At 45.0% G+C, this 17,850-nt stretch overlaps 1 protein-coding gene across 1 annotated transcript in view; it reads left to right on the forward strand.

Moving 5' to 3' along the window:
- The first annotated feature begins 802 nt into the window (after positions 1-802).
- Positions 803-17,850, forward strand: part of ETV3 (ETS variant transcription factor 3) — a 38,664-nt gene continuing 21,616 nt past the window's right edge. Inside the window, exons 1-2 of the mRNA XM_040333844.1 lie at positions 803-946; positions 16,495-16,558. Of these exons, the coding sequence (XP_040189778.1) occupies positions 16,513-16,558 (46 nt within the window). The 5' untranslated portion in view covers positions 803-946; positions 16,495-16,512. The remainder of the gene's footprint in view (positions 947-16,494; positions 16,559-17,850) is intronic.

A 17,850-nucleotide genomic window follows, 5' to 3' on the forward strand; every position in this document is an offset into this window, starting at 1 on the left:
TTCGGGTTTAAAGGGATGAGGTGGCAACCCTAACCCGGACACATGATTCAAAACCCAGACTGTCGGGTAAATCCTGGACAGGTGGCAACCCTAGCTGTGGCGGGTGAAATCCTTGCTCTCTATAAAAAGCAGCAGACGGTCCAACACGCTGCTGGACCCCTTCAAAGAGACTACTGCTTCCATACTGTAGCTACAGGCAGGGGCAGGTTTCTTCAGCTCTTTTAAGGCTTTGCGTTTTCGTTTTATTCCCTTAAAATGTACCTACCCGACTTCGAATGAAAGTTTTATTGTTCTTTGGTAAATTATTAGATTTTTTTACTTTTTAGACCAATGTTTTACTTCACATTCATTGGAGGGAAGACACTCTCCTTCTGGGGGTGACTGGGGACCCCCATCACCTCACAGACTATATTTGTTTCTTGCCATTGCTCAAAATGGCGCCAACGCGGCATTTACTGGCAGACATTCTAGTGCCCTCACGTGCCGTTCTGCCACGCCCCCGTGTTTGCGTTACGCACTCAGACGTCACCCAAAAAGGGAGGGATCCCCTCGCTAAAGCACCTATGAAGGGGGGGGATTTCTCGGTGACGTGACCTATAACGAAAGCCAAGGTGGGAGGTAAGAAGCGAGGCGGGGGCGGGAAGATTCGCGTGACGCAAAGCTAGTTTTGTGGGAGAAGAAGGTGGAGCTTCGGACGGGAGCGCGTTTGAACGTCCTGACGTCCACGGCGTGTGTTTTGGAGACGTGATGCGTAGTAGGCGGGGCCTGCGGGTGATTTTGCGTTTTCAAGGCTACGTCCGCCCGCGGAGGGAGGGGCGGAAGCGTCAACCGGAAGTTGGATTAATAAGGCGGCTGGTACTTCCTGCTCACTCGTATGAGGAGACTGGAGGCGGCCGAGGAAGGAGGAGAAGAAGCGGAGAAGCTGTGATCGGAGCGGCTGCCACTGGTAGGTGCCTGTGTGTACACCGTGCCATGTACATTCCTTCCACAGACCGGAGCGGACAGGCCTCACCCTCCTGCGGGCCTCAGCACCCCTCCGGCCCGGACCAGCCCAGCACTGGAGATATGTGGCCCATACCAGGGCTCTGTGGAGTCAGCCTGCCCTCATTGCGGTGTATAGGGCTTCACCCTGCTGATACAGCCCACCCTGGGGCCCCTTGGAGGCTCCTCTCTTCCCCCAAAATGCAGAATCTCCGCCCCCTAGGGGCCCGTGAGCCTCACCTGTGTAAACATCTGGACTCTGGAGTGAAGTGCTTGATTTCTATTGGAGGAGACTGTATTGTGGTGTGACAGTCGGGGGGACTTGCCGGGTACAGCCTGCTTTACACTTGGGGGGACCGGTGGGGGTAACAGACAGCTGAGCTATGACTGTGGCGCCCCTCGCAGGCCGGGTTCACTTCTGCGCACTGTTTTTGTTGTGCTGCGTTTTTATGCGATCTTCACACTTGTTTTTAGGCGCACTGCCATTGGTCCCCCCCCTGTACCGAGCTGTACTGTCTGCCTTTTTTGTTAAGCGCGGCGCACGCTGTCGGCGCTATATAAATCTTGAACAACAATAAAACTGAGCGTAAAATAAAAAACGCACCAGAGATGCGGCATGCTGGTCTTGGAATGCGCTTTTGTGAAAATGTGCGTTGTAATACTCTTCAATGGTAGCGTGCCAAAAAATAAATTAAAAATAAAGTGTAAAAAATACTCCACGCCAAAGACGCGGCGCATTCACGTAAAGCTGCAAAGGCAGACGCAGTGTGTTGTGCCCGTCCCTGCAATAGTGACCCCCCCCCCCCCCCCAAAACTAATGAGTGTTTAATAGGTTTGTACAAATGTTACTATGTCTCCAAAATAGGTGATTTATGGAAAACATTTTGTTTACTATAAATGGTGGCGGTCATAGATATATAGATAGATATAGATAGATAGATATATCTATATATTGTGGTTGGCTGATCGGACACTTAACAAACCATGACACTTTTGTGAACCAGTGACATTACAGTGATCAGTGTAAAATATGCACCATTATTGTACTAATGACACTGGCAGGGAAGGGGTTAACAGGGGTGATCGAAGGGTTAACTGTTATAACTGTATGGGGGGCGGGGCTCACTGGGGAAATGCAGAGATTTGTCATCCTGCATTGCATGAAGACAGGATCTGTGTGATCTCTCCTGTCATCGGAACAGAGATTTGCTTTTATTTACACAGGCAGATCCCCCGTTCTGTCGCTGCGGGGAACGATTGTAGGTTGGACGTCGAGTCCACTGGACCCGCTGATTGGCTAACCAGCTGGCCAATGGAAGCGCACGCCCACAGATTGCCGCGTGCCGAGCCCTGGGTACACCTATGGCGAATTTGCCCAGCCGAACCAACCGGCTGCAGTTTAACGGCGGCAAGTGGTTTTCGTAAATGAGGCCGTCCTGCAACTGCATGCAATCACTGATGTGGCCTTTAAGGCCCCATGCACACGAGACGCTGGTAAACTCGAGTTCAGAGGCATTTGCGCATTTTTTTCGACTGCCCCTGAACACATTTAATGTTATCCTATGTGTCCATGCACACATTCACGTTTTTGGCGTTTTCAAGCAGTTGAGTTTAGGCTAGTTTTTCAGACGCAAAATTTTGGGTTCAGACGCAAACGTTTTTGCGTTTCAAAGCTTTTGGAGGGTCTACAATGTCTGTTATGAACGCTGATAGCCGCAAATGCAGCAAAACGCGGCTTTTTGCCTTTGAAAACTTGAGTTTACATGTGTTTGCATTTGCTTCTCGTGTGCATGGGGCCTAAGGGGGTTAAAACAGTGAGGAGCTGATATCCAGTATCCACTCCTAGCTGTGTCAGCCACCCTCTGAAGTGCTGTCATGGATTGCTCTTCAGAGGGGGGATGTTGGTGTAAATGACACCTAGAGAGAGAGATGACGGTCAGGAGAGTCGGGCACAGCAGGGGGCTGTAGTGTATCAGTCAGGTGGTATGGGCTGCTTGTTTATAGGTTTCGGAAGTACAACTATTATTGTTATCATCATTCTGCACATGTTGTATAGCGCGAACGGGTTGCACATAACGTCTCCCTCAGATGGGGGATCAAGTCGGTCCTCTGTGCGGATGTGTGTGACCACCTCAGACCTGCAGGCAGTCCATAGAAGTGGATGCACAAAGATTACCAGGCCCAGATCCGTTCACCGCCTCTTGCCTGCATGTCAAAGGGCCCGTGGTGTTTGTGCTGCATGTGCATTGAGTTCTATGGGCTGCTTACACACATCTCCGAGGTGGGGGGGCTCTGTACAGAGGACTGGAATAATTTTCTTATCTGAATGAGCCCTAAGTGAGCACAACAGCTGCAGTTCAATACTAGAGGTTATATGGACCCTACTGTATTGTCGCCATGCCCATTGAGGAGTTTGGCAGCCCATAACATTCATCTTTATTTAACCAACTGATGTGGGGGGGGGGGTAGGGGGTCCCTGTGTGTGTGTGTGTGTGTGTGTGTGTGTGTGTTAGAAATGGAGCAGGGTGCCCTCTGTGATACTCCCTTCTATATCTCCTGCTGTATTGAAGACCCTGTGATGATGGTGATGACAGGCTCTCTGCAGAGTGAGGAAAGATGGAATTTATTTAGCATAACATTGATCAGGACTGGACAGATCTCAACAGGCGGGCCTCAAAAATGCCAGGATTTTTTTATTTAAATTTTTTTGCTCCATTGGCATTTTGTGAACCTCAAAAATGCTTTTTTTAATTTCTTTTTATTGATGTGTTTTGCATTGAAACATACAAAGTATTGCACCTGGACTGCCCAGCAGAGCTTGGTGCCAAACACAGCAATGGCAGTTTTATTGGTTGGCTCCTAAATTGTAGAATGTCTTCCCCTGGAATAAGAGGGGCTTCTACCTGCGTGGTGTCTATGGAAGTAAATATCTTTTGGGGGGGCTGCAAATTGTTGCAAGGTGTGTATGGAGAGGATGCTTCTCCCCATCCTATGTATGAAAGTAGAAGACCTGGAATGTCCCGTGTTGTGTTTGGTGGGGGGTTTGAGCTCTGGGTATCTTTTGATGTTGATCTTGTATTATGGTGTGCCTGAGCGCACAGGATTTTGCTGACATGTTTTTGGAATAGGATGCTGATGCGGATTGTAATGTCTGCTTATGAGTGTGCTGCAGCTCTATTTATAAATGTATTCCGAACTAAAAGTTCCATTATGCCAACTCTACAACAGATGGAAGAACAGGCGATGCTCATAGAGCTGCAAGCTCGGGACACATCACTGAATCATCTCGGATAAAACTCTGGCACTTTGTGGTACATCTCCCAACATACCTGATATTTATCGCCATGTCTGTTCATGTACCCGCCATGGCTGATGAAATACCACTGAATGGTGACATGCACAGATTTTTTTTTTTCCACCAATATTTTTTCATTTGCTGTAACCACAAGCGCCAGTATGTCAGTAATGCCTGGTGGGACTTGTTGCACATTGTATTTCCATACTTTGAATGTTTTTTGATTTGTTGTTTTCATAAATTATTTGCTCTTGTTCCATCATATGTGATACTATATTTCCATATAGTCCAGTATCCAGTATGTTTCCTGCATTAAAGTGGAGGTTCACCCAAAAACTTAATTTTTAACATTAGATTGAGGCTCATTTTGTGAAGGGGAATCGGGTGTTTTTTTTTTTAAATCGAAGCAGTACTTACCGTTTTAGAGAGCGATCTTCTCCGCTGCTTCCGGGTATGGGCTGCGGCACTGGGCGTTCCTATTTGATTGACAGGCTTCCGACGGTCGCATACATCGCGTCACGATTTTCCGAAAGTAGCCGAACGTCGGTGCGCATTTGCCGTATAGAGCCGCACCGACGTTCGGCTTCTTTCGGCTACTCGTGACGCGATGTATGCGACTGTCGGAAGCCTGTCAATCAAATAGGAACGCCCAGTCCCGCAGCCCATACCCGGAAGCGGCGGAGAAGATCGCTCTCTAAAACCGCAAGTACTGCTTCGATTTTTAAAAAAAACACCCAATTCCCCTTGACAAAATGAGCCTCAATCTAATGTTAAAAATAAAATTTCCAGGTGAACTCCCGCTTTAATCTTAAGTATGGTTCTGTGACCCCTATTTTTTTGCATCCTCTGTGGAACTGGCTTTGCGATGTTGGATCTTACACCTGCATCAGTATTTCTCAACTTTCTAAACCTAGAGCAGTGGTTGTCAACTCCTGTCCTCAGGACCCACTAACAGGCCAGATGTCAAGTATTACTTTGGGGAGATGCAGGTGAGAATACTGCGATCGCTGAGCAGCAAATGATCTCACCTGCCATGTACTTCAGCTATTTTGCAAACCTGGTCTGTTGCTGGGTCCTGAGGACAGGAGTTGAGAACCACTGCCATTAAGGAACCCTCTGAATATGTTTAAGATCTTACAGTAGGGCTTAGATTGCAACCTTTAGCCCTGGTTCACACTGCTGCGACTTATTATACGACCTGTGACACATAGTCGCTGAGGCTAACAAAAAAGGTCAAGTTGCAGTGACCGTTTCCTGCGCTTTTGGTGTGACTTGCGTGCCATGTTGCAAAAGTTGAAAGCAAGTGGCCTCACCCGAGCCTTACATGCGGCTAAAATAGATCTTTGACCCTGGAACTATGTTGGTACCACCAAATCGGATTTTATTTGGCCACATCTCAAGGAAACTCTTGCAACTTATAACCTCAAAATGTTATCTGTAGTTGGTTACTGAGGCAAAATATAGAAAATGTACGTGGTAAGAAGAGTTTAATATCACTTTAGTGTGTATGCAGTTTTGTATGGTGTGGTTATCACTTGTATGCAATTGTAGCCACCTTTTTGTGTTTTTGTTTCCCAATCTATTGATTTTGGGAAGTGTAAGGGAGAGTCTCTCTATACTCCTTATTTACTGAAAATAGGGGACTGAGCTGGTCAGACGCATTGTCTGTGGCATAGGGAAGGTACTTGTTTCATTAACATTTTTATAGACTACAGACCAAAGTAGATTTGTTTGTTGTGTGTCTGCAATATAAAGGAATGTTGCTGATTTCTCTAAGACTTGCAGAGGGGATGTGTTTTTGTTTTGTTTCAGTTGCTAATTTCCTCTAGCGAGTTTTTTTGTTTTGCCTGACTGATTAGGTGATTTTATGGTTCTTCTCTTCCTTGTTGCATGCCTCTGATAAGATGTTACTTTCACAGCTGTTTGACATTACAAGTCTTTGCAGCGGCTTTCATAATCGGTCAGAAAAGTTCTAGGATCTAAACTGACATTAATGTGGTTCTTGTATTTGTTCTGTCCTTGATTTTCACTTACTTTAATTACTTTAATTATAGGTATCATTTAACTTATAAAATTAACATATTTACATAATGTAGTGTAAACTGTTTTTTGGTGCATTTTTTTTTTTTTTTTTAATGCTTACCCTGACAATGAATTCTTATTTGCTCCCGATTTGTTCTGTTAAGCCCTGGTTCACACTGGGCTGCAGGAGTGAAGCCGTGCGAGTTCAGCTGAACTAGCACGATTTCACTCCCGCCGGCAGTCCCGATTTCGGCCGCGTTTTAAGAGACATCTTTGCAGGTTTCTGCACAGATGTCTATGTAAATCGCGGCCCGAAATCGCAAAAAGTAGTACAGGAACTACTTTTTGAAATTGGTGCGGCGTCGCACCGATTAGGACAGTGTCATTGGCGGCAAATGCCGCCGATTTGAGATGCGATTTCACATGTGAAATCGCATCTCAAATCGAAGGAAATCGTACCCAGTGTGAACCTGGGCTTAGTGTTCATTAAGTCACCTGCTACAAAGTGTAGCGGCTGGCTTTTAATAAACAGATGCTTACCTCCTCCACGGTCCAGCGACTCACCCACCCCTCCAGCCGACGCCTCCATAGTGTGGGCACCTGACCATGACGGCTTTCGGCTTTACGGCCGGGCACTCATTGTGCATGCACGAGTTGCGCTGCGTTCTGAGTGGACAGGCGATCTTCTGGGACCTGTCGCGTGTCCCTGAAGATCGCCTAAAGGAAGGGGCTCTGGGTGGAAGGAGGAAGTGGGACAGGAAGTCCCACACCTACCGAAGCCCCCCCCCCCCCCCAAAAAAAAAACTTACACGGCATGTAAGGGGGCGAGGAGTGCTTAAAGAGGAAGTTCCATTTTTGTGTGGATCTCCACTTTAATGATACTTTTAAGTGGTTTGCTACAGTATGTCTACAGGACAGGTGAACGGAGAAGTCCAGACTAAGCTTGTCGCCATCCTGACAATGACAGTCTGGATCCGCCAGGTGCCTGGACTGACACCCATCCTAGCCTCTCAGCGAGCCACTGAGAACCTGAGACTGCCCACCCCCGCCCCTCCACAGCTCAGCGCTCCAGTGAGGAGGAGCAAAGTGAAGAGCTGCTGATTGACGGTCAGCAGCTCTCTCCTCAGGGGAGCTGTGAGAACCAAGCCATCAGTGATATTCATTTGCTCAGTGTAGAGGCAGCATCCACCTAGGTAAGTATGATGGAGGAACAAAACCCAAAGCCATGTAAAAAAAAAAAAAGGTGATCCTGCCTGTGCCGCACTCTTATCAGTTACATTGTTCCAGCTATATGAAAAAAACTATAGAACTCCTCTCCTCTATTATAGAGGAGAGGGAGGTGTTTGTAGTCCAAAACAGGAGATCAGCTTCGGGTGACAACGCTGCTGCTCCATAGATGGATGTGTAAGTGTTGTCACTCTAGGACAAGGAGTATTTCACAGGCAGTTTTACCAGGTGACAAGGGGGGAGGGTTTGATGAAAGCTAATGCAGCTGCAATATGTTACCTTTTTTTGCTTGGGACACGGATGCACATGCATACTCAATTGGACAGAATGGGTTTATTCCCCAACAAATTGCTTTTTTCATCAGTGAGAGGTTACTGCCTGTGGCACACCCAACCTTGGTAGGCAAAATCATGCAAGTATGTACAACAATCGGGCATGAAATCGATCACTAGGCCAAAGAACAGCTCATGTACAGCCAGCTGCATTCTGCTGTTGGCAGATGTGTTTTTAGATGACAGGTAAAGCGGCACAACAATCCTCTTTTATGGCCAACCTGCTGTCCACTTCCAGGTGTCACTTTGTTTTTCACTACAGGCCCACTGTGGAGTGTTGGTGGCATTTCTTCTATTAACTTGGTGTATGTTGAGGGGAAACATTTTCTGGAATTCCTGCCCTCCTTCACATAACACAGCTCTGAATTTTAGAAGCGTACAGTGTCAGCCCTGCCTACTCTTGTTTCCGATGAACAGAGACCCCTTATCTCCTCCCTCCTCTCCATAACCCTTCTTTGTGCACCGAGAACATGGGACGTCCTCAGACTATACCAAAAACACCTCACACATCAACAGACTTCAAAATATCGGGAGCAAATAAGTTCTACGTTGGGATTTACATATACTTTATATATACTTTATACCTGAGCCGAGTTACAGCTCCCTGTCCACATTCAGACGTGGAGCCATGGCTGGGCCCTGCTTCACCCCCTGTCTCCATTGGCTCATGACTTTGACAGCAGCTGGAGCCAATGACACTTTGCTGCTGTCTCGGCCAATGTGAAGGGAGCGTCCCAGGCAGCCGAGTTGCTCATACAACATCGCTGGATTGAGATGGGGCCCAGGTAAGTATTAGAGGGGCTGGGGGGGGGGGGTCGCTGCTGCACATAGAATGCTTAATGTATAGAATGCACTAAGATAAAAAAAATCTGCCCTTTTAACCACTTAAAGTGGAGGTTCCATCAAAAAAACAATTTTGCTTTAAACTGTAGCTTACGACTAAAGTTTTTTTTTTTTTTTTTTTTCCCCTCATCTGGAAATGCCTGTTGCTATGCGGTCCCACAAAATCTGCCTTTGAAAGCACCTAGGATTCTGACATCATCTCCCTCTAATGCTCCTGGGAAATGTGTCATCATTTCCCAGGATGCAGTGCGCTGTCCAAATATCACTCCCCATCCAAGACTTCCAGGAAGTAAGTGCTTGTAGGCTTTACAATGCCCACAAGCAAAATGACAACGGTGTAGATATAGTTTTATAAAGTATCTTTTTTGAATATCTATGCGGATCGGCGGCGGATTGTAAAATAGTAAGGGACCGGATTTATATTATAAAAACGCAGGATGAAAGGACATGCATTTAAAAAAATGCTAATTGTGGTTGGACCAAAATGATTTACCCCCTTAATGACCAGGCCATTTTTTTATATACACCACTGTCGCTTTTAACTGACAATTGCACGTTCATGTGCACACGGGAGCCACTGTTCATGGCACAGGGCTCGCAAAGAACTGCACCCGTGGCTGTTTCTTCAGAGCCAATGTGCCAGTGATGTCCATGACTGCATGCAAAGTAAATATTTCCTAAACAATGCATGTTTAGGAGATGTTTACACTACCTATAGGTAAGCCTATAGGAGGGTCACCAGCAGAGGAAGTTTACTTCCTTGTTTAATAAATAAAACACGTTCTACTTGCCCGCCCCCCACAGGATTTTACTGACAGAATCGGGAGCCAATGACTCCTGCTGCTCTCAGTATAACCCGTGAATGCTGGAAGAGGAGCTACCAGCGGGGACAGCCCTGGATTAAGAGAGGTGGCAGGTAAGTTTGGGGGGGGGGGGGCGGCACACAGACCTGGGAATGTTTTTACCGGATTGCATTATGGTAACAAACCCTTTTCCTATAGAACTCCATTAAATGAGAATGCCTTGCAAAACTTTTTGTTTTTTGAGCAGTGGGTAGGGATGGCTTTGACCTCATCTGTGGCAGTTCAGCTGCTACAGAAAAATGTTTTTTTTTTTTTTTTTAAATCAGAAAAATGGTTTATTGTGCCAAAAAATAAAATTCAGATACAAACAATATAGATCTACATACATGAGAAGTGTACAGAATACCAGTACATGAAGACAAGTTCCTTACACACTGTAGCACTGAGGCACAAGAAATATACATAAACCAGATATTTTTTAAAACTAAAGCAGCAAAGTGTCGGGTGGGCGATAAACCGCCTCGCCCCCCATTAAATCAAACCTTAGGCCAACGGGCCACATCTGAGATTCTGCCTTCCACAGTCTGCCCGGATATTCATAATTGCTGCCCATCAGTAATGCAAACTCTCATATCCAAAGTATAATGCCCATTGAAGTATAGAGTACCATATACAAACAGAGTCTAGACCCGGGGGGAGAACATCACCTACATCTGCAACAACCGAGTCATAATTAGTCTCGGAGGTGCCAATCCAGGTGTCTCCAACCAGGGCTGCCAAATGGATGTAAATTTTTTAGAGGCATTTCTGTGCTGATATGTATAATGTTCCCTTACAATAATAAGGTTCACTTGGTCTATCCATTGTTTCTTGGTTGGAACATGTGGGGACAACCAGAATCTAGCTATTTGTTTCCTTGCTAGGTATAAAAGCCTGATCACTGCAATATTTACCGGAGGAGGGTATACCTCTTCGTCTACTGCACCCAATATACATACTATGGGGTCCAATGGGACCCTGACCTGGAACACCGAGGAAACAACCTCAGTGACACTCCTCCAGAACCGGTGCAGTTTGGGGCAGCGCCACATTAGGTGAATAAGCGATCCCTCCTCCCCGCAATGTTTGGGACACAAAGAGGAGTCCCTCCTTCCCCAACGGAACAATTGAATGGGTGTGCGGTAGACCCTGTGCAACAGAAACAGGTGAGACAGTCTATGCGATTGTGAAACTGAGGTCAAAGGACCTGCCTGTAAACAGGATTCCCATGTCTCCCCGTCAATGTCCCCCAGGTCCTCCGCCCAGCCCCTTCTACATGGTAAAGTCGCTGAATTCTGTATGGATGACAAAAGGGTGGAGTATATCTGAGAAATCATTCCTTTTTTATCTTTGCCAGTGAATACATCTGTGAGCAGCCTATGACTGGTTAGTTGAAGGACAGAAAGCCGACCCTGGGCCTGAAGGGCGTGCCTGAGCTGCAGGTATCTGTAAAATTGGTGTCTAGGTAGATCAAATTCATTTTGTAGGTCCTGAAACGACTTGAGTATATTGTTATGGTAGATCTGGGCAATATTTTGAATCCCCGCCGTTTTCCAAGACATGAAGCCCTCAAGCCTGAGGACTTCTATCAAATTCAGGTTGTCCCACAGAGGAGTGTCCGCTAAAAATCCCGAGATACCCAAAGTTGATTTAACCATGGCCCACAGCTTACCCAAGAGGATCACCGTGGGCGCCGCCCGTGGCAGATGCGGAAAACCCGCCTCCAGACACGCCAAAACCGACGCATCCCCGGATCCCACTCGTAACAGCGTGTCAATGGAGTCCTTATTGTTTACCCGTCCCATGCCACACAGATGCTGTAATTGGGAGGCCAAAAAGTAGAATTTAGGATTGGGAACCGCTGCCCCCCCTTGGTCTTTGTCATATTGCAATGTGGACAGTCGAATGCGAGCAACCTTCTTTTTCCAGATCAGTGATCGAAACAGGGAGTCTATCCTGGTAAACCAGCGACGAGGTATCCATTGAGGGGAATTGTGCATGATGTATAATAGTTGGGGACCCCATACCATTTTAATTAAATTAATTCGTCCTATCACTGATAACGGGAGTTTACACCAGGTATTACATGTTGATTGCAAACGTTTGAAAAGGGGCAAAAGATTTTCCTCTAAATATTTCTGTGGGTTGGCTGATACTTGGACTCCCAAGTATTTGAAAGAATTAACCACCTGTAGGGACCCTGCAACAGAAAAATGTTTACAGGTAGTTGGGGAGGGATACATACCCCTGGGGGCATTCCCATTGCTTCTGTTCATGTAATCTCTCATCAGGAACGCATCAATAAAAAGCTGGGTTTGTACCTGTCTCCAGCCAAAACATTGTGTTCTGGTAGAGTGTCATATAGGCATTTGTATTTTATTTTTCTCCTTGTGCTTTGGCCACCTGGCTTCTGCAATTTGTACAGCATTACAATAGAAGGCACAATCACAAGAAGAGGATGTGAGCTGTGATTGAGGGATGCTGGCACGAAACCATTTTCTGTTCTTCACATTTGATCATTTTTGTCATTGTCTTTAAAGTTCAGTTATTTCCTGTTTGTGGCTTACATAGCTTCAAATAACAAACCTCGGCAACTAATCATTTGTAGCTAAACGCTCCTAGTAGCAGCTTTTGAGCATTTTTGTCTTTTTTTTTTTTTTTGGCTTCCGAATCTTTAGAATATAAAACTCTTAATCAAGCATTGTCTTTTACTAAAGCATTTTGTTCAAAACTCTGCAGCTGGACAGGCAGTGACCTTTCAGTAAATTGCTGATGTATCATCATTGGGTAATGAGGGTGCAGACTTCTTCGGGTCTCTGTATGGGATATGTGAAAGTATGGCTTCCTTCTTTCTTTTTGGCTTCCTTCTTTCTTTTTGGCTTCCTTCTTTCTTTTTGGCTTCCTTCTTTCTTTTTGGCTTCCTCCCTTTCCCAAATGCAGTCTGTTCATAACTGAGCATTGTAAACTGTGTTTACGATGTCTCAGTTTATGAATGGAGAGGAGCCACTGTCTCCTCTTCATTCATCATCAGTGCAGCTGAGGCTACAGAGAGAGGGACTGGGGAATCTGGTATCCTCAGTCCCTTTCCCTCTTTCAAAGGCGAGATGTCGGGGGTCTATTTAGACCAACAGGGCGAATAGATTAAATAAACAATTTTTAATAAATATTTAAAAGTTAAAATGTGAAGAAAAAGAACAAAGGCTCCATCCACTACCCCCTTCCAACAAAAAAATAAAACTTTGTAAAAACAAATACAAATTTTTATAATTAAAAATAAACTGACATAGTCCACGTGTCATGAGTGCTGCATAGTAGTTCCACTGTCGCATGACATTAAAAAGAAGTATCAGTACTTGTACTCGGTCCTAAAGTGGTATCAGTGCAACGCTAATGAAAGGAACAAACTATTTGTAATGTATACCGCAAGTTGAAACCATTAAAGAGAACCGGTCATCAGATTACTTGACTCAAGGAAACATGCTTGATATGCCATGTACTTTTACTATGATCTGATGGTGTTCTGTTCGTCGTTCTGCCTGGTGTCCCAGCATGATCTATGGTTAGAAGGCTTTTTTTTTTTTCATTAAAAGCAACCATGTCATGTCTTTAAAAAGGTCTTTGACATACAGCATTTTTTAAAGTGGTTATAAACCTCCAGACATGAAATATGAATAAAGCGTATCTCTCTATAGTGTGTTCTTGACTCAATTAAGAGTGCCAAGTGTCATTTCTGTGTGCTGCTTCATTCCTCTATCAGCATGAATCCTTTTTTTTTTTTTTTTTTTTTTTTTTTTTTTCTGGCAAGTTTTCCTGACACCAGGAGAGAAAAAATTACAGGGAAGGACTCTCCAGCAAATTGACAGCCTCAGCCCTGTACATGTATGGAGGGGGTGTGTCTCTTTCCACCAATCGGCTCGCAGAGCTATGGGGACGGGTGAAGGAGATTTTTTTCCTTCAGTCTCGTTCCCAGTCAGCAGCCGAACGGTCCCGATCTCCTCCGCCGCTACCGACGGCTCCGCATGGAATCCGCCGCGGAGACCGCCGTTATCGTTAACAGAACCGCTGACACTAAAGATGGATACCTCGGTTGTGGCAGCAGCTGCTGCCGTTACATCCATCTTTAAAGTTAGGCCGTATAAAGACGTACGGCGGTTTGGAAGTGGTTAAAGCAGACTTGACGAAGGTCATTGCCATTAAATATCTCCTGAGCTTACCAAGTTCCTCCTTGGTTGCTCCTATTAAAATGGCATTCATTGGTTGTACTGGAGTTCTGGCACCCCCCCCCTGGTGGGCCAGAGCCTTCACATTATCTGCATTATAGTACACCTTGAGTTTTGAGAAAACTGACACTAATGAAAAATGCAAGGATTCAAGCAAAGAGCTGGAGATGCATGCTCTATGGACCTATGCAGATACATCGATAATGTGCAACATCCTGTACATGTTCTTGGTGAGACTTGATTCCTGGCACTAAACTCCTAGATGGGTCCTTCTGTGAGATAATAAAACATTTTCTAGTGCTGCTGTGAGGTCATGGCTTGATTGGTAATCTGTTTGTCACCACAAGCTGAAGGGGGGGGGTGGGATGTGAGGGTGGACGGCACAATGCTTTTTGCAGCTATAACCACAAGGAAGGAAATGCGTAAGCCATTTCCTTTTGTTTGTGAGACAAAAGGGTCACCCACAGATCTCTCGGCTTGATTTTCTCACCTGTGTAGTGGGGGTTCGAGTGCAGAACTTGTGTGTTTGTGGCAGACTCTATTGTTTCTAGACTTCGGTTGTTTTTCCTTGTATTCCAGTCTAAAGTGGAAGTGTATGAAGGCATGGGTGTAAGATGGAAAGACAGTGACAGTAAAATTCCATAAACAAAGTTAGGCTATGATGCTATGGGAAGATGATTGTGGGTGAGCAGAAGCACTGGAGTTTAATGGATGATGAAGCTCATTTTATTGCCTTACCAACCAGTCATACTGTCCAGACTTGATTGTGAGGATCTAAAAGTAACCAAATGTGTGTTTGTTGGTGGGATTGATAGATAAAATCTCTTTCACTTTCACAGAGCTTTTTTTAAATCATTCTTTCAGAGCTTGCTAATAGCAGGATTGTGTTATCTCTAATGCTAGCCATACAGGCTGACTGGGAGACATTTATTGGCTTCCTCCATTTTGCGCTAAACTGCATGGATGAAGGAGGTTTCACTGTTTTTTTTTTTTTGTGAGCTGGTGCCATCTGGTGGTGAGCCGTTGGTATTACAAGTTATTACCACCAGATGTGTAAGCTGGCGCCATCTGGTGGTGGCCGTTGGTATTACAAGTTAAGCATTACAAGTTAAACAGCAATTCTAATGTCATTTTTCACTATTTTCACTGCCATCTTTTTCCCTCTAATTAGAACCCCCAAACATTATATATATTTTTTATCCTAACACCCTAGAGAATAAAATGGCGATCGTTGCAATACTTTCTGTCACGCCGTATTTGCGCAGCGGTCTTACAAGCGCAATTTTTTTTGGGAAAAAATTACACTTTTTTTAATTAAAAAAATAAGACAACAGTAAAGTTTTCCCCATTTTTTTTTTAATATTATGAAAGATAAGGTTACGCCGAGTAAATTGATACCCAACATGTCACGCTTCAAAATTGCGTTTGAACACCGTTTACATATGTGGGCGCTGCTCACGTATGTGTTCGCTTCTGCGCGCAAGCTCGTCGGGACGGGGTGCGTTTTCTGGCTCCTAACTTTTTTAGCTGGCTCCTAGATTCCAAGAAAATTTGTCAACCCTGGTGTAAGGGTCCTGCATGATTTTGGTCTGAATGCGATGCAAATTCAGCCATACGATCTGCATGGCTGAATTTGCATTGAACAGATATCGCATGTGATCTGTGCGGGAAGTATAACGTCACACGTGTGAACCAGCACTTAAGGTTATTTGTAGTTGACAGTTGACCCCCCCCCCCCCGCAGCTGAATGAATACCCAGATAACTGCATCTGATTTGGCTACACTCACCTTTCAGCCGGCAACTTTCCACTCTGCTTCTTCCCTTTTTAGGCCCCATTCACACAGGGAGATCAGCTGCATGCCCTGTGCAGGGCCATGTTTTACTAGCACAGATGTTGCACGCAACCTTGTAGCGACAGTTCCATAAATGGCGGCTGCACAGATACAGCTGCTATGTCCCAGTGTGACCTCTGTGCTGGTGCGGGACCCTGAACACATGCTGGGTGTGTTTGTGGCTGTGTATTGACATGAATGTCAAATTGGGGTTGATTTACTAAAACTGGCGCATGCAGCCTTTTTTTCTCCCCCCCCCCCCCCCCCCAAAGCTTAATTGAACAAGCTGAAGTTAGAAGCTGATTGGCTGCCATGGACCACTGGACCAGATTTTACACAGTTTTTATAACCACTACTGAGACCCAATGGCCTTGCAGCCCATATGTCCCAATAGATGTCTATGGGACTGCTGGCATTGGGATGCATGCAACAGCTGTGTATCACCCTGCCTGTAAAAGACTACACTGCATGGGACACACAGCTAATTTCCCCCGGGTGAATGTGGCCCCTAATAGAAGTTTGTCAGGTGGTGCTTATTAGGCAACCCATGACTCAAATTTTTGTTGATTCAGCAGAAATCTGCCAAATTTCAATTGTGCAAAGCAGGCTTTAGCATACTTTTTTTTTTTTTTTTTCAATGCCAACTGGCTTCTAAAATTTTAGCTGACTTACACCAGCCCACCAAAATATTGCCCATGCCCACTTTTTTTCCATGGGAGCTGTGCTCCTTTGCCAACACTTATTATTTTTTTTTTTTCTCATATGCTGGAGATAAATGGCTGCATACTGCTGTGTATGTGAAAGTAGTTATGAAGTTGTTTGTTCATGTCATGTGCTTATGTAGCTATTTTTGTTTGTTTTGTCAATTTTTTATGTTTTCCTTTTTCTTGTGTTTACAGTCAGCAGGAAGAGGAACGATGAAAACTGGTTGCAGTATGGTGGAAAAATCTAAAGGAGGGGGTGGTAAGTTGCATTTCTTTTCCTGTAGTAAAGAGTAGGCCAAGGTGTAAGTTGTCATTTCTATACTGTAATTTACTAGTTAGAATGACCCGCATTTGTTTACTGTCTGTAGAAACCCTGCGGACATCGTGACCTCTGTAAAATAACCTGTAATTATGTCCATTGAAGAGACGGTTGGGGCTGCAGGTGTCTTGTGCAAAAATGTGTCAGAATTTAAAGTTGTTTTGTATGTTTAACCCCAATTTTCTTACTATTGGTGCATTCTGGTGTTTACATACAACCATACTCTGAGACATATGTAGACTGACATTTCTTGGAATGGCTTGTCATGGCCATCTGTGGCTTCGATACTTTAAGTCGCAGACCTAGATTAGTTCTCTTTAAAAAAAAAAAGCTAGTTTCCTGGGTGTCATGATGATGTGGTTTTAGTGCTTTCTGACTATCCAGGTATAGAGATAAATGAAAGTCAGAAATTTCTGGATTTTTTTTATTTGCTGCATACTTGTTTTTGATTCAGGAGTATTGCAGTGGCAGACTCCATAATGCTACTTTCACACCAGCAGCTTGGTGAGCTTCATTTTGACAGGTCACCAGCGGCTGCAGCTATTCGCGGCTCTCTGCAGAGCCAGCAGAGTGCACCGCAGGTAATCACCGGCTGTGTGGATTGCTGCAAATGCCTGCAGCCACCGGCGACCTATCATGGCGTATTAGGCTGGCAGACACTAAGAACTGCAGCAGAAATCTTGTTATTACCACTACAATTTGCACCACCCCTATTCGCTGGTGTTAATGTAGCCTTTTACTCTAGCAGCAGGTGTAGTAAGGTTAGAAAAATAACCTTACAAAATCTGTTTCTCTTTTTTGTCCATTGACTGACACGGCTTCCTTCAATCTTGACAAAGTGGGTTATGTTCCGTCTATTAGAAGAGGTCCTCTCCTATGAACAGGAACGTACCCCACATGTCAAGATTTAAGGTGCTGTGTCCGTCCATGGACGACTGAGAAGGATTTTACGGTGAGTACAAAAAATCCTATTTTCTCTTTTCGTCCATGGAAGGACACGGCTCCTTAAATCTTGACATGTGGGTTACGTTCCTGTTCATAGGAGAGGACCTCTCCTAATAGACGGAACATAACCCACTTTGTCAAGATTTAAGGAAGCTGTGTGTGTCCATGGACGACAGAGAAATGTATTGTACGGTGAGTAAAAAAATCCTATTTTTCACAATCATTACTGACCCCGGACTCTGAAAGCACCTCAGAAGTGTTTAGTTTAGCATTGGTGCCTAGTGTAG

The sequence above is a fragment of the Rana temporaria genome, chromosome 13, assembly GCF_905171775.1.
Source record: "Rana temporaria chromosome 13, aRanTem1.1, whole genome shotgun sequence".
Classification (NCBI taxonomy): domain Eukaryota; kingdom Metazoa; phylum Chordata; class Amphibia; order Anura; family Ranidae; genus Rana; species Rana temporaria.